This window comes from Protomyctophum parallelum (genome assembly GCF_964188405.1).
Source record: "Protomyctophum parallelum genome assembly, chromosome: 1".
NCBI classification, from domain to species: domain Eukaryota; kingdom Metazoa; phylum Chordata; class Actinopteri; order Myctophiformes; family Myctophidae; genus Protomyctophum; species Protomyctophum parallelum.
Window position 1 is genome coordinate 97,366,547 of NC_139697.1, and position 26,050 is coordinate 97,392,596.

The window sequence follows — 26,050 nt, forward strand, 5'->3', positions numbered from 1 at the left end:
GAGGTGTTAATCCGGCCCTGCCATCAAGGACACGCTGGAGAAGACCTACGCTGTAGAGGCTATCATTTGTTTTGGGGCGGAAGTTGCGGGGTTTTGGTGGAAGTACCCGCTCAAGGAAATGACGTTGATGCTTAAACAAAATCAGTTTACATTCTCCGTGAATGAAACGAGTGTTGTCCCCGGCCCAGACCCGTGTTCTGGTGAAGGCCCGGCGCCGTCAGTGTTTACCTGAGAAGCATTCTAGGAAGTCCTGTTCTAGTTTCAGAGCTCTGTCCATGCCTTTCCTGGCCTGCTCTTCTGTCAGGCGAGTGTTGATTTCACTGCAACAATATCATACACAGATACACACGCACACACACAATCATCTGTTATCAGAATGGAATCAACAATGTGCTGTATATGTCCAATATCCTGTATTGAACAATATCTGTATTAGTGTCACACATGCATGTGACACGTGGTAGACTACAGATGTACACTAGTAGAGTATGGAAGTCTTGACGACCATTCCGTAACTCCCCTGGGTGGGTCACGCCACGGAAGTATTTCTTTCCATAGAAAACACCCACAGATAGGGGTTCGTCTTAACGTCGAGTCACATGAGAACCGTGTTCCAAAAATAATAAACAGACCGGCCCCGGCAGTGATTCATTCCGTCAGGTATGTTGTCTTTTATATGACATACATGTTACATGTTGATGTTACATTTGATAATGTATGTGTTTTTTTTGGAGATATTATTTTCTCCTTACTCTTTGGATACTGTCCGTTGAATGAGTTGATGCTTCATATCCAATTTAAGCCATTCTGAACGTGGAACCCATTTTGGTGTTAGCATCATGTTATGCTTTAGCTATTGAAAAATAGCAGATCTACAAGCTCATAGCGCGCCACCGAGTGGCGCGCTACGAGCTTGTAGGTCTGCTATTTTTGAAAAAATCGAAGAACGACTGACATTTTTTAGAATCTGATCTCAGGTCAGAATGGGTTATAATCAGACCAGTGTGTGTCCACTGGAAACCTCGTATGAATCTGAGCTCAGGTCAGAATGGGTTAAGTTATATGCCATGATGTAATTGAGACCCCTATGGTGTTTTCAATGGGGGAAAAATAAATAACTCTGACCCACGGGAAGAGCGCCCTGTCCCTAAACACACCAGAGTATAATGAACGTAACAGAATACATACAGAACGTAACATACAGAACGTAACAGAATACATACAGCACATTCTCCAGGGCTTTGGGTCGGACGAATATGGCGATGGGGTGGAGCTGTGCAGCCTGGAGTCTGCGCACGGCGTTGGCTGAGACGTCTAGGATGCAGTGTTTACCCTGCTGCTCGCACGCACACACACACACACGCACGCACGCACGCACGCACGCACGCACGCACGCACGCACGCACGCACGCACGCACGCACGCACGCACGCACGCACGCACGCACGCACGCACGCACGCACGCACGCACGCACGCACGCACGCACGCACGCACGCACACACACACACACACACACACACACACACACACACACACACACACACACACACACACACACACACACACACACACACACACACACACACACACACACACACACACACACACACACACACACACACACACGACGAGGGAGGAGGTTAATACTGTATATCGTTGCTGTCGTGGGCATCTCCATGATATTCTAATATCTTTCTGTTTTAGTTTTTTTCCCCCCTAAATGAACGCCCTACGACGTGATCACACCTACAGCATCGATCAGCAGCAAAAGCATAGCGGATCTTGTCAATCTTCTACGTTTGCTATTTTTGGGATTTGAATCCTGAAAAGTAACAGTTGGGCCACTGTCTGTTGATAACAATCAGTTAACCCGGTTTTGGGTGGGAACCCCTTTTTGGTGTTAGCATCATGTTATGCTTTAGCTATTGAAAAATAGCAGATCTACAAGCTCGTAGCGCGCCACCGAGTGGCGCGCTACGAGCTTGTAGGTCTGCTATTTGGAATGGGTTAAAACAGTTGCATGCAGGTTCTGAACATTTACTGTACTACAGCTAGGGCGGCAGCTAGGGCGGTGGTTTCTCAGGGGTAGAGTGCCTGGATGGTAACCGTAAGGTTGCCAGTTCGAACCTGGGCTCCCCCAGAGTTACTATCGAAGTGTCCTTGAGCAAGACACTGAACCCCTAATTGCTCCCGATGTGCTGGTTGGTGCCTTGCATGGTTTCCGCTGCCATCGGTGTGTGAATGTGTGTGTGAATGGGTGAATGTAATGCACAATCTCTGTAAAGCGCCTTGGATAAAGGCGCTATATAAATGCACCATTTACCACATTTACAGCTACTGTAAAGCAGTCGTTCCCAGGTCACATCCTGAAGACTAAGGTACGAGTACTGAACATAGCTACTGTAAAGCAGTCGTTCCGATCAGATCCTGAACACTAAGCCATTCACTCCAGCTCCAGTGAAAGCACATCATATCGATCGATATTCTATTTCTTGCCATGGACACGCATAATGATTAATAATAATAATAATAATAATAATATAACTATTAGAAACGCCTATAGCCTTTGTGTAGTGTCTTTGGTCGTGTGCTGAGCATTTTGAAACGATAGTTGGTCTGGATTCATTCAATCAGTTTGAAGAAAAACCTGGATAAGACACATTTCAATCATTGTCTTATCGGTTTTTCATAATTATTTTGAATTTATCTCCAAAAATGTGCCTCGGACACTAGTGCTGCACAATTAAAAAATATAAAAATGGGGGTCTCTGGAGTCTGGCATATCTTTGCAAATGGGGGTCTGTGGGCTAATTAGTCCTTGACATGAAAAAGTTTGGGACCCAATGGTGCAGTACCTGTTGGGCCACCTCCCTGACGCTCTGGACACTGGTCCCGTACAGGTGGCTGTTGTACTGTCCCGTACAGTGTGGGTGTAGTGTACTGTGTTCCTACCTGTTCGGCCACCTCCCTGACGCTCTGGACACTGGTCTGTTGTACTGTGTTCCTACCTGTTCGGCCACCTCCCTGACGCTCTGGACACTGGTCTGTTGTACTGTGTCCCTACCTGTTTGGCCACCTCCCTGACACTCTGGACACTGGTCCCGTACAGGTGGCTGTTGTACTGTGTCCCTACCTGTTCGGCCACCTCCCTGACACTCTGGACACTGGTCCCGTACAGGTGGCTGTTGTACTGTGTCCCTACCTGTTCGGCCACCTCCCTGACACTCTGGACACTGGTCCCGTACAGGTGGCTGTTGTACTGTGTCCCTACCTGTTCGGCCACCTCCCTGACGCTCTGGACACTGGTCCCGTACAGGTGGCTGTTGTACTGTGTCCCTACCTGTTCGGCCACCTCCCTGACGCTCTGGACACTGGTCCCGTACAGGTGGCTGTTGTACTGTGTTCCTACCTGTTCGGCCACCTCCCTGACGCTCTGGACACTGGTCTGTTGTACTGTGTTCCTACCTGTTCGGCCACCTCCCTGACCCTCTGGACACTGGTCTGTTGTACTGTGTCCCTACCTGTTGGGCCACCTCCCTGACGCTCTGGACACTGGTCTGTTGTACTGTGTTCCTACCTGTTGGGCCACCTCCCTGACGCTCTGGACACTGGTCTGTTGTACTGTGTTCCTACCTGTTGGGCCACCTCCCTGATGCTCTGGACACTGGTCTGTTGTACTGTGTCCCTACCTGTTGGGCCACCTCCCTGATGCTCTGGACACTGGTCTGTTGTACTGTGTCCCTACCTGTTCGGCCACCTCCCTGACACTCTGGACACTGGTCTGTTGTACTGTGTCCCTACCTGTTCGGCCACCTCCCTGATGCTCTGGACACTGGTCTGTTGTACTGTGTCCCTACCTGTTCGGCCACCTCCCTGATGCTCTGGACACTGGTCTGTTGTACTGTGTTCCTACCTGTTGGGCCACCTCCCTGACGCTCTGGACACTGGTCTGTTGTACTGTGTTCCTACCTGTTGGGCCACCTCCCTGACGCTCTGGACACTGGTCTGTTGTACTGTGTTCCTACCTGTTCGGCCACCTCCCTGACACTCTGGACACTGGTCCCGTACAGGTGGCTGTTGTACTGTCCTGTACAGTGTGGGTGTAGTGTACTGTGTTCCTACCTGTTCGGCCACCTCCCTGACCCTCTGGACACTGGTCCCGTACAGGTGGCTGTTGTACTGTCCTGTACAGTGTGGGTGTTGTACTGTGTTCCTCCCTGACACTCTGGACACTGGTCTGTTGTACTGTGTTCCTACCTGTTCGGCCACCTCCCTGACGCTCTGGACACTGGTCCCGTACAGGTGGCTGTTGTACTGTCCCGCCTCGATGAAGCGGTGGCTCTGGATGTCCTTCTCCATCTGCTCGCGGGACGACACGAAGTGGTAGTCCCTCCCGTCCACCTCGTACTCCCTCTTAGGCCGCGTGGTGTCTGCGTACGTACGGGACAGTGGGGGGGAAACGGAGTACTCGCATGTTTTTTTACTTCCTATAAAAGTATCAATACTGCGACTTACAACTTCTCCGTTACAAGTAAAAGTTCGAAATGTACAAAAGGATTGGCTTCAAAATGTACTTAACCCATTCTGACCTGAGATCAGATTCTAAAAATGTCTTCTACATCCTGACAGTTTCCTGAAAAAGCTATGTTTCTATGTCAGTCGTTCTTCGATTTTTCAAAAAATAGCAGACCTACAAGCTCGTAGCGCGCCACTCGGTGGCGCGCTATGAGCTTGTAGATCTGCTATTTTTCAATAGCTAAAGCATAACATGATGCTGACACCAAAACGGGTTCCCGCCCCAAAATGGGTTAAAAGTATCAATACTGCGACGTACAACTTCTCCGTTACAAGTAAAAGTTTGAAATGTACAAAAGTATTGGCTTCAAAATGTACTTAAAGTACCAAAAGTAAAGTAGTAGCTAAAGTTTTCAAAGAATTGTAACGGAGAAAAACTACTATTTCTGCCTCTGAGATGTAGTGGAGTACTGGAAATTGGAAATACTCAAGTAAAGTACAAATACCTCAAAATTGTACGTATGTATTCCCTCGAGAAGTTTCAAAAGGATCATCTTAGACGTACAGTCCAACACCTGCACATGTTTGGATATGTACTATACAGTACTAGCCTATGTTCATGCCTATATATATTCATTTTTTTTTTTTTTTTTTATATATTTTTTATCCCACGATTTTGTAACCCATTTTTCACCCCTGTGTCAATCATCTAATGTGATCCTGGGCTCTACACACCCTCCACCAACCTAGTCCCCATATATGGGGGACAAGGGGAGACCAACCTAGTCCCCATATATGGGGGACAAGGGGAGACCAACCTAGTCCCCATATATGGGGGACAAGGGGAGACCAACCTAGTCCCCATATATGGGGGACAAGGGGAGACCAACCTAGTCCCCATATATGGGGGACAAGGGGAGAGCAACGGACTTGAACTCATGCTTCCTTCATGCCTGAGTGTCCAAGTTGCTCCTTTACACCTGACAGGGGGGAGTTTCCCTGGTTGGACGTAGCGCGTGGAAGGAACACGTTATTCCAACCAGTTCCTTTCCCCTCCATCAGGCGCCCCGGCTGACCAGGGGGAGGCAGTTTAGTGACCAGGATTACTGCATGTTTTTTGTGAGGGTACCTACCCTAGGGGACACGGGGAGAACATGCAAACTCCACACAGAAAGGCCCTTATTTCTGTTTAAATGTTGTACATTGTGGATTTCTGCCCTGCCACTAAAAGATCAGCACGTTGGTGATTTGTTGCATCATGGATAATATTTTATTTGCTGTTCTATAATGTGACATTTACGGTGTGGTATTGAAGTGTAATTCTATTTCTGCCTCTTGGCCACTTCCCACTTGTAAAAGAGATGCAGTCTCAATGTGTTTTTACTGGTTAACCCATTCTGTATACGGGAACCCATTTTGGTGTTAGCATCATGTCATGCTTTAGCAATTGAAAAATAGCAGATCTACAAGCTCGTATCGCGCCACCGAGTGGCGCGATACGAGCTTGTAGGTCTGCTATTTTTTGAAAAATCGAAGACACTTTTAGAATCTGATCTCTGGTCAGAATGGGTTAATAATGAAACTGTCAGGATGTAATAGACATTTTTAGAATCTGATCTCAGGTCAGAATGGGTAAATAAATAAAGGTTAAATAAAATAATAAAAAAGTACGTCATTGTAAATGTAAGTATAAATGTACGTAGTTACTTCACACCACTGTGCGTGGGAACCATCCACAACCCATGAGCGCTCGTTCGGTCATTCCCTCCATGTCAGAGTGTGACCACGTACACATAGACACAGAGCACACGTACAGTATACACAGACAGAGCACACGTACAGTAGACACAGACAGAGCACACGTACAGTACAGTAGACACAGAGCCATCAGAGAATCCTTTGCTTTTCATTGGCTCAATGTCGTGGATGTTTGCATTACTCACGGGGGACACAAGATCCGAACTTGTCCGGGAACTCGGAGAGGAGGTCGTCGTTTACCCGGTCCTTCACCGGACCTAGTATTATGATAGGCCTCGCATAATGAACTGTGGAGAGAGAGAGAGAGAGAGACCTAGTATTATGATAGGCCTCGCATAATGAACTGTGGAGAGAGAGAGAGAGAGAGACCTAGTATTATGATAGGCCTCGCATAATGAACTGTGGAGAGAGAGAGAGAGAGAGAGAGAGACCTAGTATTATGATAGGCCTCGCATAATGAACTGTGGAGAGAGAGAGAGAGAGAGAGACCTAGTATTATCATAGTGTATCATAGTATCACAGCATTGATATCATAGCAAAATGTGTCCAAGGCCAAATGGGGGCCGCTGGGACCAGCTGTCATGATCTGCCTTCCGTGTGTTGTTTTTGTTGTTCTTGAAACGTATTCTGAAGTTATGCTATGGTGTTCTTGAATACTATTTTGAAGTGATGCTTTGTGTTTCCTGTTTCCTTTGTAGTTGGTTCCTGCGTTGTCTCACCTTCCCTGATTTGTGGTTCTTTGTTTCACCTGTGTCTTGTTTTCCCCTCAGCCAATCCTTGTGTTGATTTGATTTGAGTTCACCTGTGTCCTGTTAATCTTGTGCCTATTTAAACCCTGTGTTTGGTTTTGTTCTCTGTTGTATTATTCTTTATTGTCTTGTAAACCTGAGTTCCAAGTCTGTTTGTTTGATGGTGTTGCTCTCCTGCAAACCTCTGTTAAAATAAACTTCCACTTGATTCTGACTTCCTCGCATTTGGGTCCTACTTGGATCACATCCTGACACCAGCACCCAGGGGCCTTTCTCTGCCTCCCTATCTCCAGTCACGCCTAATTTACAAGCGACTTTACATCAGAACCAAGAACTAAAGGATATTTAGTTGGATAAGATTGTGTCTACAATTCCATGCTGTGATTGATGTTGGTACCATTAGGAAAGATAACAGGCAAAACAATTATTCTACATTCTCTAATTGTGTATAGACTTTAATGCAGATGTTTAAGAATAATCTAACTCTTGAGAGCTTAAAATGAAAAAATAAATAAACTGGTTTCATTTTACACTCTCAAGAGTTGAAGATCTAGACAAGGGTCCATTTGGTTACCAACTCGGAAAAGTATCAGTATCTGCCCTAATTTATCATATCGGGTCATTATCGGTATCAGCGAATATGCCAGTCTAACCACCGATCCCACACAGGGGTAAGGGGTTGACACTATGCCAGTCTAACCACCGATCCCACACAGGGGTAAGGCGTTGACACTATGCCAGTCTAACCACCGATCCCACACAGGGGTAAGGGGGTTGACACTATGCCAGTCTAACCACCGATCCCACACAGAGGTAAGGGGTTGACACTATGCCAGTCTAACCACCGATCCCACACAGGGGTAAGGGGGTTGACACTATGGCAGTCTAACCACCGATCCCACACAGGGGTAAGGGGTTGACACTATGGCAGTCTAACCACCGATCCGACACAGGGGTAAGGGGGTTGACACTATGCCAGTCTAACCACCGACCCGACACAGGGGTAAGGGGTTGACACTATGGCAGGTACAGTAAATAAAATGTTGGGGCATGTGGAGTTTGCTTTGGAGTTGCCAAAACTGCCAATGTCCATTTTGAGCGAGGAGTCTGCTATAAACACAACACGAGATATAGTTAGCTATAAACACAATGCGATATACTGTATATAGCTAGATAGGTGTATAAACACAACACGAGATATATAGCTAGATAGCTATAATCACAACACTGGTATCGGTATCGGGAACGAAAACTGTGTATTGGGACATCCCTATTTGAGAACCACTGGGTTAGGAGATATGTAACTCATCACTGAGGACTAGCCACAGACTGTAAAAAATATGGACAAAGCGTTCCCCGGGTCTAACATGGATGTAAAATGAAGCCTGTTATTCCTGCACTGTAAGTCGCCATCTTTCTAGATCCGTTTGGGCCCAGCTGGCCATTGGCTGGCTCCGTTTGGGCCCAACTGGCCATTGGGCCCAAACGGAGCCAACGAGGCGGGACTTCCCCCCTTCTTCTCCGTTGGTTTTTATTTTGACTCGAGTGGGTGGGGACTCCCGATCATAGACTGTAACGGTAGCCACGCCCCTCAGAACATATGCGACTTTATGGTCATTTATTTTATAAATGGGACCATAATTTTCCAAAAAGAATATTATGACATTAGAAATGAGACTTTAAACTAGTGACTGGAAGCAGAAAGTATTCATGACCATGTGTATTAAGGTAATACAGTCTAGGTGAAGTTGGGCCCAAATACATGGACTTCTATGGAGCTATGGGGCTTTCTGGGTCCAGTGACAGCGCCACAACAGGCCATTATATGAACTTTCAGGAGTTTCAGGCTTCACAAAATATCTGTCTGACTGCCCCCCTGGGACTAGCTCTGCTTGGGCACAACGTCCATCTCAGAGAGGCAGCCGCAGTGGGAGCACCTTCTGCCTGGATAATGAAGTGTAAATTCAGTGTCAGTCTGTAGGCTATAGGGCCGGGGGGCCCTCAGCCCTCCAGGGGCCTCAGCCCACACACACACACACACACAGGAATGTGCTGGAGTTTGGGGCCAACTATATGGACAGGGTGTACAGTACAGTACAGTATGGCAAAACATGCATATAATCACAATTTCTATTTTTTGGCACCTGTCATGTCAGAGCAGCCTCGGGTGTATGTGCCCTGAATACGAACCCACTGCATTCGACGACAACACATTTTTTAACACATTCTGACCTGAGATCAGATTCATACGAGGTTTCCACTGGACACACACTGGTCTGATTAACCCATTCTGACCTGAGATCAGATTCTAAAAATGTCAGTCGTTCTTCGATTTTTCAAAAATAGCAGACCTACAAGCTCGTATCGCGCCACTCGGTGGCGCGATACGAGCTTGTAGGTCTGCTATTTTTCAATAGCTAAAGCATAACATGATGCCAACACCAAAATGGGTGCCCGGTCAGAATGGGCTAGTCTACGGTAGCAATCCCTTCGTATTAGTGTTATTATAGCTTTTATTTGTCTGGATTGGCAGTGAGTGGTAGCATCTATATTTAGACAAGGAACACATGCATGCATACACAATGAGCTCTGGGGCCGACGGCTGACTGACGTTAACTTGAGGAAAATGGAGCAGTGAGTAAGAAGTCTTTGTACATTATGTTTTCTTTTGTTTGTTGCTAGAATGGAATCGGGTGCCGTCGTGAGACTAGGGATGGTTTGTGGTAGCGGAGAGGGGGGGAGGGGGGGGGGGGATCCTCTTAAACCTGTCAATCCATCCCTGATATATTCTGGCCCGGTCGGGCAGAAACCTCTCATCTCCATATTCTAAGCTTTTGTGTCTCTTTTTCGTAAATCGATGATGCCCTACATCGCAACTTTGACGACGGAGAGGTCCGAGCCACTATATTTCCACCCTCACTCCGGAAGGGCCACGATGCATATTACTGTCGTAGCAAAACAATAGTCGATCTACAAGCTCAAGATTGCAGATCGACTATTTTTGCTATTATTTGAATTAAAATCCTGAAAAGTAAAAAAAATATTTAATTTCAAATGCCTTTAATTATAGTTATGTCGGACTTTATGAACTAAATACAAATGCATTGGACATAAAAAAAAAGACAAAAAGATTTTAATACTACTCATTAAGCTACTATAATTTAGACTGAAGTAACTAAAGAGGGTCATGTTTGCATGTTTTGGAATTGTAACAGCTGAAAACAATACTGTATCAGTATTCTGATCGAACCTGAGGGCCACATTTAAGTGAAGGTGGGGGCCCCCGGGGCCGCCAGTTACCCATGTATGCCTTTACTCGATCGTATTACTTACGGCGCCACACAAAAGCATCAAAAGGAGAAGATTCAATAAGCTCAAAACTTTCGAGCTTGTAGATCTGCTGTACACCTTTGATACATTTGACCGTGAATCGTGAAGAGTAACAGTTTTGGACATAATGAGGTTTCCACCCGACAGAGACGATATTATGAAATCATGCAGATAATAAATATCACATGAAAAGAAAGCTTTATAATATTATCCGAACCTTCCACTTGTGTGACGGTCTCGTAGCTGTGAGCGGTGTCGTCTCTCCCTGAGGACATCAAATAGAACATCATTCAGACAGTCAGTTTCTTTATTAGTAGTGCCGTCAATAAAACATCACTCAGACAGTCAGACAGTTTCTTTATTCGTAGTGTCGTCAACAGGACTTTCAACTGCAGGCTTTGCCTTGCTGCTGTCACTGTCACTGTTACTGTACAATACACGGCTGTCTTTACTGTGCCTCGTTAGTGACTGACGAGAGCTACTTAGCTGCTGCAGAGAGATATAGTATAGAGTGTCACAGTCCCGCCCCCGCACAGTCTCCTCATAGACTTTTCAGAAAGTATTTATTCAAAGACGTTTACGCCGCGGACAAAGCCAACTCTTGTCGTGACAAATCATGACAAAATTTCGGGCCAAACAAAGAATTAGAAAGAAACATTGTGTGTGTGTTGTCACGACAAGAGTTGGCTTCGTACGACGCTTAAAAGGTATTTAAATAAATACGTTCTATGGGAAAAATGCATTGGGATTCATTTCCTGGGCCTGGCGTCGTCATAAAAGGGGGCGGGACTGCGACGCTCTATATGGCTGTTTCCCAAATCACTCACTACTCACTATATAGAGTGACCCGCGTAGTGACCAAAATGCATTCTTTAAAGATGAGTTCACTATATAGTCTCGAATCTAGAACTCCTTATAGGCAGTAGTGAACGAGTGAGTGATTTCAGACACAGCCAATTATCTAAGCAAGTAATAGTTGGGTACTTTTCAGCCAGGAAGATCTTGGCCACATAGTAATATTGTGTCCCAAGAATTCATTTAACTCTGAGAGTGTACACATTGGTTGCATTTGTTGCAAATGAGAGAGTACAAAAGCAATGATTTGGTTTCATTTACGCGTGTACAAATACAATCAAAATCAACAAGTGCATTGCCACCACATACAAGTTGCATTTGTACACTCTCAAGAGTTGAAAATGGATAATTTTAACTATACTGTATGTACAGCTGAACTTTCAGACAAACAACACTTAACGTTTATGCTCCTTGCCAACTCACCTTGAGAGCCCAAAGTGTCCCGATTATGGTCCTGCAAAAACAGAACAACCCAGAGACTACGTTAGACCCATACATTAGTGACAAGACGAGCGCCGTTCATCTTTTAAAACAATTCCAACAGAAAGATGCTTACCCTCTCTTTGGTGTTGCAGCGAGACGACCAGTCTTTCCTCTCTACCCTGGAGACATAGAAAGCAAACGGATGCACTGAAGTCTGAGACAGGGAGAGAGATAATACAACGGGCCATGATGATGGCGAGGTGTAAAGATAATGAGGGGCCCCTCGCACTGCGCTCCAACACCGCACGTACGCATCCATCCATGCAATAAACCGGCGGCAGCAAAGTGACTCTATCCTTATCTTTACGCTGATGACGTTGTGTTGGTGCGGCCTAGGCTGCACCTGATCACTGGCCAAAACACAATCTGTTGGTGCGGCCTAGGCTGCACCTGATCACTGGCCAAAACACAATCTGTTGGTGCGGCCTAGGCACCTGATCACTGGCCAAAACACAATCTGTTGGTGCGGCCTAGGCACCTGATCACTGGCCAAAACACAATCTGTTGGTGCTTCCTAGGCTGCACCTGATCACTGGCCAAAACACAATGTGTTGGTGCGGCCTAGGCTGCACCTGATCACTGGCCAAAACACAATGTGTTGGTGCGGCCTAGGCTGCACCTGATCACTGGCCAAAACACAATGTGTTGGTGCGGCCTAGGCTGCACCTGATCACTGGCCAAAACACAATGTGTTGGTGCGGCCTAGGCTGCACCTGATCACTGGCCAAAACACAATGTGTTGGTGCGGCCTAGGCTGCACCTGATCACTGGCCAAAACACAATGTGTTGGTGCGGCCTAGGCTGCACCTGATCACTGGCCAAAACACAATGTGTTGGTGCGGCCTAGGCTGCACCTGATCACTGGCCAAAACACAATCTGTTGGTGCGGCCTAGGCTGCACCTGATCACTGGCCAAAACACAATGTGTTGGTGCGGCCTAGGCTGCACCTGATCACTGGCCAAAACACAATCTGTTGGTGCTGCCTAGGCTGCACCTGATCACTAGCCAAACACAATGTGTTGGTGCTTCCTAGGCTGCACCTGATCACTAGCCAAACACAATCTGTTGGTGCTGCCTAGGCACCTGATCACTGGCCAAAACACAATCTGTTGGTGCTGCCTAGGCACCTGATCACTGGCCAAAACACAATGTGTTGGTGCTTCCTAGGCTGCACCTGATCACTGGCCAAAACACAATGTGTTGGTGCGGCCTAGGCTGCACCTGATCACTGGCCAAAACACAATGTGTTGGTGCGGCCTAGGCTGCACCTGATCACTGGCCAAAACACAATCTGTTGGTGCTGCCTAGGCTGCACCTGATCACTAGCCAAACACAATCTGTTGGTGCTGCCTAGGCTGCACCTGATCACTAGCCAAACACAATGTGTTGGTGCTTCCTAGGCTGCACCTGATCACTGGCCAAAACACAATCTGTTGGTGCTGCCTAGGCACCTGATCACTGGCCAAAACACAATCTGTTGGTGCTGCCTAGGCACCTGATCACTGGCCAAAACACAATGTGTTGGTGCTTCCTAGGCTGCACCTGATCACTGGCCAAAACACAATGTGTTGGTGCTTCCTAGGCTGCACCTGATCACTGGCCAAAACACAATGTGTTGGTGCGGCCTAGGCACCTGATCACTGGCCAAAACACAATGTGTTGGTGCTGCCTAGGCACCTGATCACTGGCCAAAACACAATCTGTTGGTGCTGCCTAGGCACCTGATCACTGGCCAAAACACAATGTGTTGGTGCTTCCTAGGCTGCACCTGATCACTGGCCAAAACACAATGTGTTGGTGCTTCCTAGGCTGCACCTGATCACTGGCCAAAACACAATCTGTTGGTGCTTCCTAGGCTGCACCTGATCACTGGCCAAAACACAATCTGTTGGTAACTTGGTACTGCCTGCACCTGATCATTATGCTGATGACGTTCTGTTTTTGCAGACCCACTCCCAGTCTTCCGTCTTAGTCTGAAAACCCACCTCTTCAGACTCCATCTTATAACCTTTAGCACTTGCCGCAGCACTTGAACTAGCCTCGGCGACTTTACAGGCGTATGCAAAGACTCAACGTATGTAATTGTACGCATTTCATGTAGACATAGCACTCTGTAGTCTTATAATCATAGTTCAATGTACAGACATTCTACTGTTAGACGGATGTTAGGCTCTTAGCTTGCTTATGATCCTTGATGAATATTTATATGGATTTGATGTACTTTACCTTGCTTACTGTACGTCACTCTGCTAAATGTCTAAATTACTGTGCTTGCTGGCTATGAAGCCCATCCATCTCGTCTGTAGTTACCTGTCCATCTCGTCTGTAGTTACCTGTCCATCTGGTCTGTAGTTACCTGTCCATCTCGTCTGTAGTTACCTGTCCATCTCGTCTGTAGTTACCTGTCCATCTCGTCTGTAGTTACCTGTCCATCTCGTCTGTAGTTACCTGTCCATCTCGTCTGTAGTTACCTGTCCATCTCGTCTGTAGTTACCTGTCCATCTCGTCTGTAGTTACCTGTCCATCTCGTCTGTAGTTACCTGTCCATCTCGTCTGTAGTTACCTGTCCATCTCGTCTGTAGTTACCTGTCCATCTCGTCTGTAGTTACCTATCCATCTCGTCTGTAGTTACCTGTCCATCTCGTCTGTAGTTACCTGCCCATCTCGTCTGTAGTTACCTGCCCATCTCGTCTGTAGTTACCTGCCCATCTCGTCTGTAGTTACCTGTCCATCTCGTCTGTAGTTACCTGTCCATCTCGTCTGTAGTTACCTGTCCATCTCGTCTGTAGTTACCTGTCCATCTCGTCTGTAGTTACCTGTCCATCTCGTCTGTAGTTACCTGTCCATCTCGTCTGTAGTTACCTGCCCATCTCGTCTGTAGTTACCTGTCCATCTCGTCTGTAGTTACCTGTCCATCTCGTCTGTAGTTACCTGTCCATCTCGTCTGTAGTTACCTGTCCATCTCGTCTGTAGTTACCTGTCCATCTCGTCTGTAGTTACCTGTCCATCTCGTCTGTAGTTACCTGTCCATCTCGTCTGTAGTTACCTGTCCATCTCGTCTGTAGTTACCTGTCCATCTCGTCTGTAGTTACCTGTCCATCTCGTCTGTAGTTACCTGTCCATCTCGTCTGTAGTTACCTGCCCATCTCGTCTGTAGTTACCTGCCCATCTCGTCTGTAGTTACCTGCCCATCTCGTCTGTAGTTACCTGTCCATCTCGTCTGTAGTTACCTGCCCATCTCGTCTGTAGTTACCTGCCCATCTCGTCTGTAGTTACCTGCCCATCTCGTCTGTAGTTACCTGTCCATCTCGTCTGTAGTTACCTGTCCATCTCGTCTGTAGTTACCTGCCCATCTCGTCTGTAGTTACCTGCCCATCTCGTCTGTAGTTACCTGTCCATCTCGTCTGTAGTTACCTGTCCATCTCGTCTGTAGTTACCTGCCCATCTCGTCTGTAGTTACCTGTGCTTGCTGGGGACGAAGCCCATCTCCTCGGCCTCGTTCTGCATGGTGCTGACCCGCCGGGCCTGCCACCACTCCTCGTCGCCACAGTCCATGATGTGCAGCACGTCCCCGAACCGGAAGCCCAGCGCCTGGCTCAGGAAGCCGCAGTCCGCCGTCTTGTCGTAGTCGAACAGAGCCCTGCATGAGCACATGGGGAGAGGAGACATGTCAATAACACCTCTGGTTCTGGTACACCTCTGCTACTGGTCCTCTGTAGTCAAACAGAGCCCTGCACACCTGGGGGAGAGGTGGAGCCTGTCTACAGACGATGCCTACAGAGTAGACTCTTGGAGTCAAACAGAGCCCTGCGCGTGTCACTGCGCAAAAAAAAGCATGGAATACGGATGTGTATATTACAGGAAACTCCAAATTGTACCATCACACCTGTATATTACCGTACATTACTGTATAAATATATAAAATAAAGCATTCAAAAGTAGCAGAATCGGCCCAGGCCGTGGCGTAACGGTCTGGGCACCGGACTGGTAATCCAGTCGCAGTGTGCCGCGGGTTCGACTCCCGAACCCGACACGGCCTTTACTGCATGTCATCCCCCCCATCTCTCTCCCGTTTCCTGTCAGCCTACTGTCTGTCCCTTAAAAAATCAATAAAAGGCGTAAGCCGCAAAAAGAATATCTTAAAAAAAAAAAAAAAATGTAGCAGATCTACAAGCTCAAAACACAGCACGAAGCGACGCATTTGGAGCTTGCGGATCTGCTATACCACTTTTGTTGCCTTTTTATTTGTATCCTGAAAAGTAACACTTTTGGACATATGAGGTTTCCACCCGACAGCGATGATTATTATGCTATTACGCTTGTCTGTTTCACTTTGGTCTCAATAACCTCAAGCTGGAAACACATTTTAACCCATTCTGACCCGAGATCAGATTCACACGAGGTTTCCACTGGACACACACTGGGTCTGATTAACCCATTCTGACCTGAGATCAGATTCTAGAAATGTCAGTCGCTCTTCGATTTTTCAAAAATAGCAGACCTACAAGCTCATATCGCGCCACTCGGTGGCGCGATATGAGCTTGTAGATCTGCTATTTTTCAATAGCTAAAGCATAACATGATGCTGACACCAAAATGGGTGCCCGTCGGCGTTCAGAATGGATTAATGTATTTCATGCATTTCTGTTCCACACGTGACAACGGTTAAAAGATGTATATGCATGTGATGACGACGCACAGAGAATAATAAATTGAAGCCATGGTATATCTCTGTATCGGTTCGTCCTTCATGAAGGGCTTTAGTGAAGGCTCAGAACCAGACGGATCTGTCAGGTTGGGTTTGGATCGTGGATTGACATCATGGCCAACTTCTCTACTCTGAACCACAACGACCCAGTGGCGTGCACAGACATTTTAGAGGGGCAGGTGCTCAAGTGAAAAAAAAGGGCACCTTGTGCAGCACATTTTGGGGCGGGAACCCATTTTGGTGCTTTAGCTATTGAAAAATAGCAGACCTACAAGCTCATAGCGCGCCACCGAGTGGCGCGCTACGAGCTTGTAGGTCTGCTATTTATTTATTTTATCGAAGAACCACTGACATAGAAACATAGCTTTAGATTGTGGGGGCCTAAATAATATAGTAGAAGCGTTTTTTCATCAAGATTTGATCAATGTCACCATGGTCCACACTACAAATTAAGATTTTTTCTTTCTTTTTTTTTAAGAGCAAAATTTACAGTAAATTGTTGGTTTATTTGTGCATGTCATAAACGATATATGAAAAAAACTAAAGTTGTCCTTTAAGGTAATGCAGAGTACATTTTGTGCTCCTTTTGAGGTGCCGTACATCTCTTGTTTGACGGTGTAACTTCTGCGCCTCCCACATAATAGACAGTCAGTTTTGCTCTCGGTAGAAATGATTATATTTCCAAGGCCTTTTCATTCCGTGCATGATTATGTAAACGTTTGGCTGAGCACACACAGTGCTCTCTGAGGTAATTAAAAGACATCCTTTGATTTGTCATGATTGAATCCACCTGCAACACGTCCGCCGATAATACAAGTTCTATTCAGCTTACTTCACCACCCGCAAAAAAATACCAAACTGCCGTCTGTCACTATAATATCCCACAGGTCTGCCACCACGTTGACTTGAGTATGACACTTATTTAGGTATCACCTTATAAATACATTTTAGGTCAAGACAAACTAAATAAAAAAATATATTAAAGCAACTCATGGTGTCTTTAGGCTTATTCTGACGGCATACATTTGATTAAAGAATAGCTACACACATGTGTCAGTCTAAAAGGAACAGTACTCTTCTGAACTCAAATAGAGCACCGAAGTCTGACGTCACTTTCAGTAGAGGTGTCAGTCCCCAGGTTCATGTATTTTTTTAGTTGCATTGAAATCACCATAGGAGGATTTTTAGATTGCTTCATATAAGAACTGTGTTTGAAAAATAAACATGTCACCCCGGCCGCTTCACTCATATGGATATGAAGAATGAACTGACTGAGAGAAAACGCTAATGTTACTGCTGCTGAATTAGTTACATTTTCGCTAGAAGCCGACTGTATCATATATGAGTGACTGACTGTTGCAAACGATACAGAGACACCTCCCTGACAATAACGCAGAGACAGCTTGTTTATTTTTGGACCACAACGCTTATAGTAGACGATATTAAGATCACCCCATGTTATTCTCCATAGAGAAATTACTTCCGCGAACCAGGGGAATCGAAGGGATGAGCGAGTTACGTCAGGACTTCGGTGCTCTATAGGCAATTTAAAAATACATATTGAAGCCATATGTTTCGTTCTTGATACTATAATCGTTATGTGTCATATTTTGCTTTTCATCAGATTGTAAGGGAAGAGAGATGGCTCACTCATATTTAGTTTAGTTACACTTAACACTGGAAAAACTATGGTTAAGTGGGAAATCATCTATGAAAACTATGTCGTTTTACTAAATTACTAAATTAGTTGACAACTAATTGAATAATCGATTCGATTACGATGAATCGATGAATCGTTGCAGCCCTAGTCACAACAAGTCCTGGCTGGGTAAGCGCTGTACTGTACGGTACTGTACTGTACTGTACGGTACTGTACTGTACGGTACTGTACTGTACTGTACCGGCTCTATACTACTGTATGCTGCTCTTCAGAAGTTATTCACCAAACACTTCATTTGAAAGTGGTTAAAAATAAAATATATAAATGTATGTAGGCTATACTACATTATGTTTTAATGTTTGAATTGAGAACTGCAGCATGGAAATATTAACCCATTATTTTAAACCGGGAAAGCATCTGTGTCATTGATTTAAATGGTAAATGGTGCATTTATATAGCGCCTTTATCCAAAGCGCTTTACATAGATTGTGCATTACATTCACCCATTCACACACACATTCATACACCGATTGCGGCAGAAGCCATGCAAGGTACCAACCAGCACATCGGGAGCAATTTGGGGTTCAGTGTCTTGCTCAAGGACACTTCGACATGTAGACAGGAGGAGGAGCCGGGATTCGAACCGCCGACCCATGGATCATTGGACGACCTGCTCTACCTCTTGAGCCACAGTCGCCCCCGCCGCGTTGGCTAAATGGTGTGTATATATAATCTTGAAAGTGTTTGAAAAATGATATTGAATAATTCTGAACGACGAAAAACTGATTTAGAATCGGTCCTCAAGTCTTAATGGGTTAAATAAAATAAAAAACTGTATTAATGATGTATTATTATTATATATTGCAACATTAATGTGTGGCTGTCACAATAAAATCCCTAGACACAGACCAAAGGTCCGGTTTGAAAACTCCAGTTTGTTCTCTGTCTTTTGGTACAGTACACAAAGGAAGGCTGTATACTGTAATTACAGTGCTGTTGGAGCAGTGTACATTGTAAAAAAAAAAAGAAAAACCCTGACTGACTGTTCGTTCAACTCTGAGCCCCGTTACAACGGGTCAACTGTTACGTTCTCACAGTTTAAATTAACATTCTGGATTTCTGCTGCGTATGTAGTTATTATTATTATTATTATATAATATAACCCATTCTGAACGGGCACCCCTTTTGGTGTCAGCATCATGTTATGCTTTAGCTATTGAAAAATAGCAGATCTACAAGCTCATAGCGCGCCACCGAGTGGCGCGCTACGAGCTTGTAGGTCTGCTATTTTTGAAAAATCGAAGAACGACTGACATTTTTTAGAATCTGATCTCAGGTCAGAATGCGTTAAATCAGACCAGTGTGTGTCCAGTGGAAACCTCATATGAATCTGATCTCAGGTCAGAATGGGATAATATAGTCTGAGAGCATTCTTTGTGTTTACGCAGCAAATGTTGACTGAGCAGAAAATTGTTTTTTTTGTTTTTTTCTCCTCACATGTACTGTGTAGTCTCTGCCGCGGGTGGAAACACTGTTACATTTCAGGTTCAAGTAAGAAAATATAGCAAAAGTATCTACTTTTTGTGTATTTCTTTTGTGTTTTCAATGTTCTATCCTACTGTTAAATTCTTTGACTTGTTTATATCCTTCGATGTTGTCTTATTTGTCTTGGGGTTGCTCCTCAGCGTGGTGGTACCAGAACCAGAACCCATACGGTACAGTACCTGATGTAGAAGCCTCTCTTGGGGTTGCTCCTCAGCGTGGTGGTTCCAGAGCCCATACTGCTGTTCATCAGCTGTTCTCGGAGGTCGTGGATCTTGGCTTCGAAGCGGCTGTATTCTGAACACAACAACACAACAACGCATCAGACATGATGGAAACCAGCGGTTCTGTATTCTGAACTGAGTGGTGCAACTCCCCCCCCCACACACACACCTCTCTCTCTCTCTCTCTCATTAGCAGCACTAACTCTCTCTGTTTCTGGCGCCCCCTACTGGTACAAATAAGTCATATACTCGTGCTCATGGCCACATAGGTAGGTTTGATTGATTGATTGAAATATTTATTAACAGTTTGTAGAATTTACAGTACATTTTAAGCACAAACTCAATACAAAGACTGTCAACTGTGAGTGGACGACCCAATTAAGCATTACACTTGTTTACAACAGGGTCCACATTGTTCAATTCATCAAAACATTTAAAGACATACAGACATTTAGAGACATACAAATAGACATTTCTATGTAGCTAAAGTACAGAACAGGAATTCATCATATGGGAAGCAAAAAAGGGAAAAGATACAATATACAGTGAGGGAAAATGGGGGGGGGGGGGGGGGTGGGGGGGATTCAGATTTTACAGAGGCCAGTTTCGAATTGCAGCCATCCGTAGGTGCCCTTTGAGAGAGGTAGACAGTACTACTAGACACATAGGTACATAGGTAGACACGGACATTGCTGGTTGTAGGAGTGGTTGCACCACTCAAAAAATGTTTTAGCTCAAGACCCCAAAAAAAAATTAAGACGTTTGCCTCGAGACGCAAACTAGTGAAAATAGCAGATCTACAAGCTGACAATGCATCGCTTGTGACGATGTGACGTGACGTGTATTTTTGGGGGAGCCGTTCTAAATATGTTTTTTATCCCACGATTTTGTAACCCATTTTTCACCCCTGTGTCAATCATCTAATGTGATCCTGGTCTCTACACACCCTCCGCCAACCTAGTCCCCCATATATGGGGGACAAGGGGAGACCAACCTAGTCCCCATATATGGGGGACAAGGGGAGAGCAACGGACTTGAACTCATGCTTCCTTCATGCCTGAGTGTCCAAGTTGCTCCTTTACACCTGACGGGGGGGGGGTTTCCCTGGTTGGACGTAGCGCGTGGAAGGAACGCGTTATTCCAACCAGTTCCTTTCCCCTCCATCAGGCGTCCCGGCTGGCCAGGGGGAGGCAGTTTAGTGACCAGGATTGCTGCATGTTTTTGTGAGGGTACCTACCCTAGGGGACACGGGGAGAACATGCAAACTCCGATTGCCCGGGGATATTTAATCCATTAAATCATAGCGCCCAGCGATTTATAGCATTTTTTTTTAACTGTGTACAACTATAATCTACCTGATCTTGAGGCCTACAAATGATAGGTGATGATAAACTGACTCACCCTCTGGTCTGTACTGGGTGATGATAAACTGACTCACCCTCTGGTCTGTACTGGGTGATGATAAACTGACTCACCCTCTGGGTGATGATAAACTGACTCACCCTCTGGTCTGTACTGGGTGATGATAAACTGACTCACCCTCTGGTCTGTAGGGTGATGATAAACTGACTCACCCTCTGGTCTGTAGGGTGATGATAAACTGACTCACCCTCTGGTCTGTACTGGGTGATGATAAACTGACTCACCCTCTGGTCTGTAGGGTGATGATAAACTGACTCACCCTCTGGTCTGTACTGGGTGATGATAAACTGACTCACCCTCTGGTCTGTACTGCAGGGTGATGATAAACTGACTCACCCTCTGGTCTGTACTGGGTGATGATAAACTGACTCACCCTCTGGGTGATGATAAACTGACTCACCCTCTGGTCTGTACTGGGTGATGATAAACTGACTCACCCTCTGGGTGATGATAAACTGACTCACCCTCTGGGTGATGATAAACTGACTCACCCTCTGGTCTGTACAGGGTGATGATAAACTGACTCACCCTCTGGGTGATGATAAACTGACTCACCCTCTGGTCTGTACTGGGTGATGATAAACTGACTCACCCTCTGGGTGATGATAAACTGACTCACCCTCTGGGTGATGATAAACTGACTCACCCTCTGGTCTGTACAGGGTGATGATAAACTGACTCACCCTCTGGTCTGTACTGGGTGATGATAAACTGACTCACCCTCTGGGTGATGATAAACTGACTCACCCTCTGGTCTGTACTGGGTGATGATAAACTGACTCACCCTCTGGTCTGTACTGCAGGGTGATGATAAACTGACTCACCCTCTGGTCTGTACTGGGTGATGATAAACTGACTCACCCTCTGGGTGATGATAAACTGACTCACCCTCTGGTCTGTACTGGGTGATGATAAACTGACTCACCCTCTGGTCTGTACTGCAGGGTGATGATAAACTGACTCACCCTCTGGTCTGTACTGGGTGATGATAAACTGACTCACCCTCTGGGTGATGATAAACTGACTCACCCTCTGGTCTGTACTGGGTGATGATAAACTGACTCACCCTCTGGTCTGTACTGGGTGATGATAAACTGACTCACCCTCTGGGTGATGATAAACTGACTCACCCTCTGGTCTGTACTGCAGGGTGATGATAAACTGACTCACCCTCTGGTCTGTACTGGGTGATGATAAACTGACTCACCCTCTGGTCTGTACTGCAGGGCGATGATAAACTGACTCACCCTCTGGTCTGTACTGCAGGGTGATGATAAACTGACTCACCCTCTGGTCTGTACTGCAGGGCGATGATAAACTGACTCACCCTCTGGGTGATGATAAACTGACTCACCCTCTGGTCTGTACTGGGTGATGATAAACTGACTCACCCTCTGGTCTGTACTGGGTGATGATAAACTGACTCACCCTCTGGTCTGTACTGGGTGATGATAAACTGACTCACCCTCTGGGTGATGATAAACTGACTCACCCTCTGGTCTGTACAGGGTGATGATAAACTGACTCACCCTCTGGTCTGTACTGGGTGATGATAAACTGACTCACCCTCTGGTCTGTACTGGGTGATGATAAACTGACTCACCCTCTGGGTGATGATAAACTGACTCACCCTCTGGTCTGTACTGGGTGATGATAAACTGACTCACCCTCTGGTCTGTACTGGGTGATGATAAACTGACTCACCCTCTGGGTGATGATAAACTGACTCACCCTCTGGGTGATGATAAACTGACTCACCCTCTGGTCTGTACTGGGTGATGATAAACTGACTCACCCTCTGGTCTGTACTGCAGGGTGATGATAAACTGACTCACCCTCTGGTCTGTACTGGGTGATGATAAACTGACTCACCCTCTGGGTGATGATAAACTGACTCACCCTCTGGTCTGTACTGCAGGGCGATGATAAACTGACTCACCCTCTGGTCTGTACTGGGTGATGATAAACTGACTCACCCTCTGGTCTGTACTGGGTGATGATAAACTGACTCACCCTCTGGGTGATGATAAACTGACTCACCCTCTGGTCTGTACTGGGTGATGATAAACTGACTCACCCTCTGGGTGATGATAAACTGACTCACCCTCTGGTCTGTACTGCAGGGTGATGATAAACTGACTCACCCTCTGGTCTGTACTGCAGGGTGATGATAAACTGACTCACCCTCTGGGTGATGATAAACTGACTCACCCTCTGGTCTGTACTGGGCGATGATAAACTGACTCACCCTCTGGGTGATGATAAACTGACTCACCCTCTGGGTGATGATAAACTGACTCACCCTCTGGTCTGTACTGCAGGGTGATGATAAACTGACTCACCCTCTGGGTGATGATAAACTGACTCACCCTCTGGTCTGTACTGCAGGGTGATGATAAACTGACTCACCCTCTGGGTGATGATAAACTGACTCACCCTCTGGTCTGTACTGGGCGATGATGGTGACCGTCTGTCCGGCGTTTTTCAGGGCGGCCGCCGCCTGTTCGTGCGTGGCCATGCGCAGGTCAACACCGTTCACCTGACCACAAGAAACACAAGCAAATATTATTAGACCATAAAAAATACATTTTTTTAATCCAGTGAAATTCAGCCTGACTGAAACCCCCGCGGCTCTAGCAGCAGTGATGCCAGCAGTGTTGATTTCGTCGACTAAAACTAAGACGAAAAATGTTCGTTGACTACCTATTTTTCACTGAGGAAAACTAAATTAAAAAAATGAAAACTAAGCTATGATGACTAAAACTAAGACTAAATATATTGACAATTTCGTTGTAAAAACTAGACTAGGGAGAGATCCAGTATAAGTCATTTTACACTTGGTTGCATGCTGAAAATAGCCGATCTACAAGCTCATCTGTGACGCATTGTGGGCTATTTTCAGCATGTGTAAAATCAGTCATTACGACAGCATCAAGGCCCGCCAAAATACAATTCAAATCAACTGTAGATTTAGTCGACTAAAACTAGACTAAAGGAAAACTATGACTATGACTAAAACAAAAAATTGCTGCCAAAAACAAGACTTCAAGTCCGTTGCTCTCCCCTTGTCCCCCATATATGGGGACTAGGTTGGTGGAGGGTGTGTAGAGCCCAGGATCACATTAGATGATTGACACAGGGGTGAAAAATGGGTTACAAAATCGTGGGATAAAAAATATATTTAAAAAAACAAAACAAAAAACAAGACTGGCTGTCAGACGTCAGTTGCTTTATATCAAAGCCGTTCCATTTGGACCCCTAATACAGTGAGTCTTTGCTTCCACAACCAAGACCTTTGAATTCATTAAAGAACACACATTGGCTCGATCACGCTGGCTCTTTTGAAGATATTAATATGTGTGTGCTTCCCTGATAGGGAGTAGAAAAGAAAGAAAAATATGTTGTGGTCAGCGTGGATAATCTAATGAATCATTAACCCATTCTGACCGGGCACCCATTTTGGTGTTGGCATCATGTTATGCTTTAGCTATTTAAAAATAGCAGATCTACAAGCTCATAGCGCGCCACCGAGTGGCGCGATACGAGCTTGTAGGTCTGCTATTTTTGAATAATCGAAGAACGACTGACATTTTTAGAATCTGATCTCAGGTCAGAATGGGTTAATCAGACCAGTGTGTGTCCAGTGGAAACCTCATATGAATCTGATCTCATGTCAGAATGGGTTAAGGTCAGTGTCTCGACGCGGCGCCTGTAGATTCCACCAGGAATCCTGTTGGAGTTCTTTGAACGGTGTGACCAGCTGGTACAACCCCTGATTAATCTCTTCTGAGCAGTCTGCTGCTCCACTTTTTATAGAGGACTTTATTACAGTGAAACTCTCTCTCTCTCTCTCTCTCTCTCTCTCTCTCTCTCTCTCTGCACAGCAAAGTCAAAGTGACATCAGAATTAATGAGTTGTGCTGAAAGCTATAACGTTTGTATCCTCTCTTATCCAAGTAACCTAGCTTCTATAGCGAACTCTTCTTGTAGTCATAATGCTGAGACTACATACACGATTATTGCCAACATTATTATTATTATTATCACTCGTTATTTTGTATCGATATTGAGATCACATATTCATAATCATACTGTTTGCACATCCATGCTGTGCCACTGTATATTTGTGCTGTTTTATAGGCCTGCAATTGTTCCTCTTTCTTCAACCTACTGTAAATTCAAGAGTGAATGTCCCACATTTAACACTAAATGAAAATCAACCGAGCACTTTTACATTGTGCGCATCAATAAATGCACAATCATGTTCATTTCACTTGACTTCAAGCAGATCTACAAGCTCATAGCGCGCCACCGAGTGGCGCGCTATGAGTGGCGCGCTATGAGCTTGTAGGTCTGCTATTTTTGAAAAATCGAAGAACGACTGACATAGAAACATAGGCTTTTTCAGAAAACTGTCAGGATGTAGAAGACATTTTCAGAATCTGATCTCAGGTCAGAACGGGTTAATAAAGACGAAAGCAGCTGGTGTGTTGTTGTTCTCTTACGCTCAGTATCTGGTCCCCCTTGTGCAGCTCTCCGCTGAGGTCGGCCGGACCCCCCGCCAGGATGAAGGAGATGAAGATGCCCTCGCCATCCTCTCCTCCCACGATGTTAAAACCCAGGCCCGTGGACCCCCGGTGGATCAGTACCCTACGAGGGTCCCTGTATGGGGACACAACACCATGTTAAAACCCAGGCCCGTGGACCCCCGGTGGATCAGAACCCTACGAGGGTCCCTGTATAGGGGACACAACACCATGTTAAAACCCAGGCCCGTGGACCCCCGGTGGATCAGAACCCTACG

At 45.8% G+C, this 26,050-nt stretch overlaps 1 protein-coding gene across 1 annotated transcript in view; it reads right to left on the reverse strand.

Annotated features, from left to right (window-relative positions):
- Positions 1-217: 217 nt before the first annotated feature.
- Positions 218-26,050, reverse strand: part of LOC310855755 (disks large homolog 4-like) — a gene marked incomplete at both ends in the record, with an annotated part of 202,944 nt that continues 177,111 nt past the window's right edge. The window contains 11 exons of the mRNA XM_083760883.1: positions 218-320; positions 1,224-1,336; positions 4,258-4,430; positions 6,459-6,560; positions 10,570-10,617; positions 11,631-11,661; positions 11,764-11,809; positions 15,152-15,331; positions 19,784-19,898; positions 23,684-23,786; positions 25,752-25,908. Coding sequence (XP_083617009.1) covers positions 218-320; positions 1,224-1,336; positions 4,258-4,430; positions 6,459-6,560; positions 10,570-10,617; positions 11,631-11,661; positions 11,764-11,809; positions 15,152-15,331; positions 19,784-19,898; positions 23,684-23,786; positions 25,752-25,908 — 1,171 coding nt within the window. The remainder of the gene's footprint in view (positions 321-1,223; positions 1,337-4,257; positions 4,431-6,458; positions 6,561-10,569; positions 10,618-11,630; positions 11,662-11,763; positions 11,810-15,151; positions 15,332-19,783; positions 19,899-23,683; positions 23,787-25,751; positions 25,909-26,050) is intronic.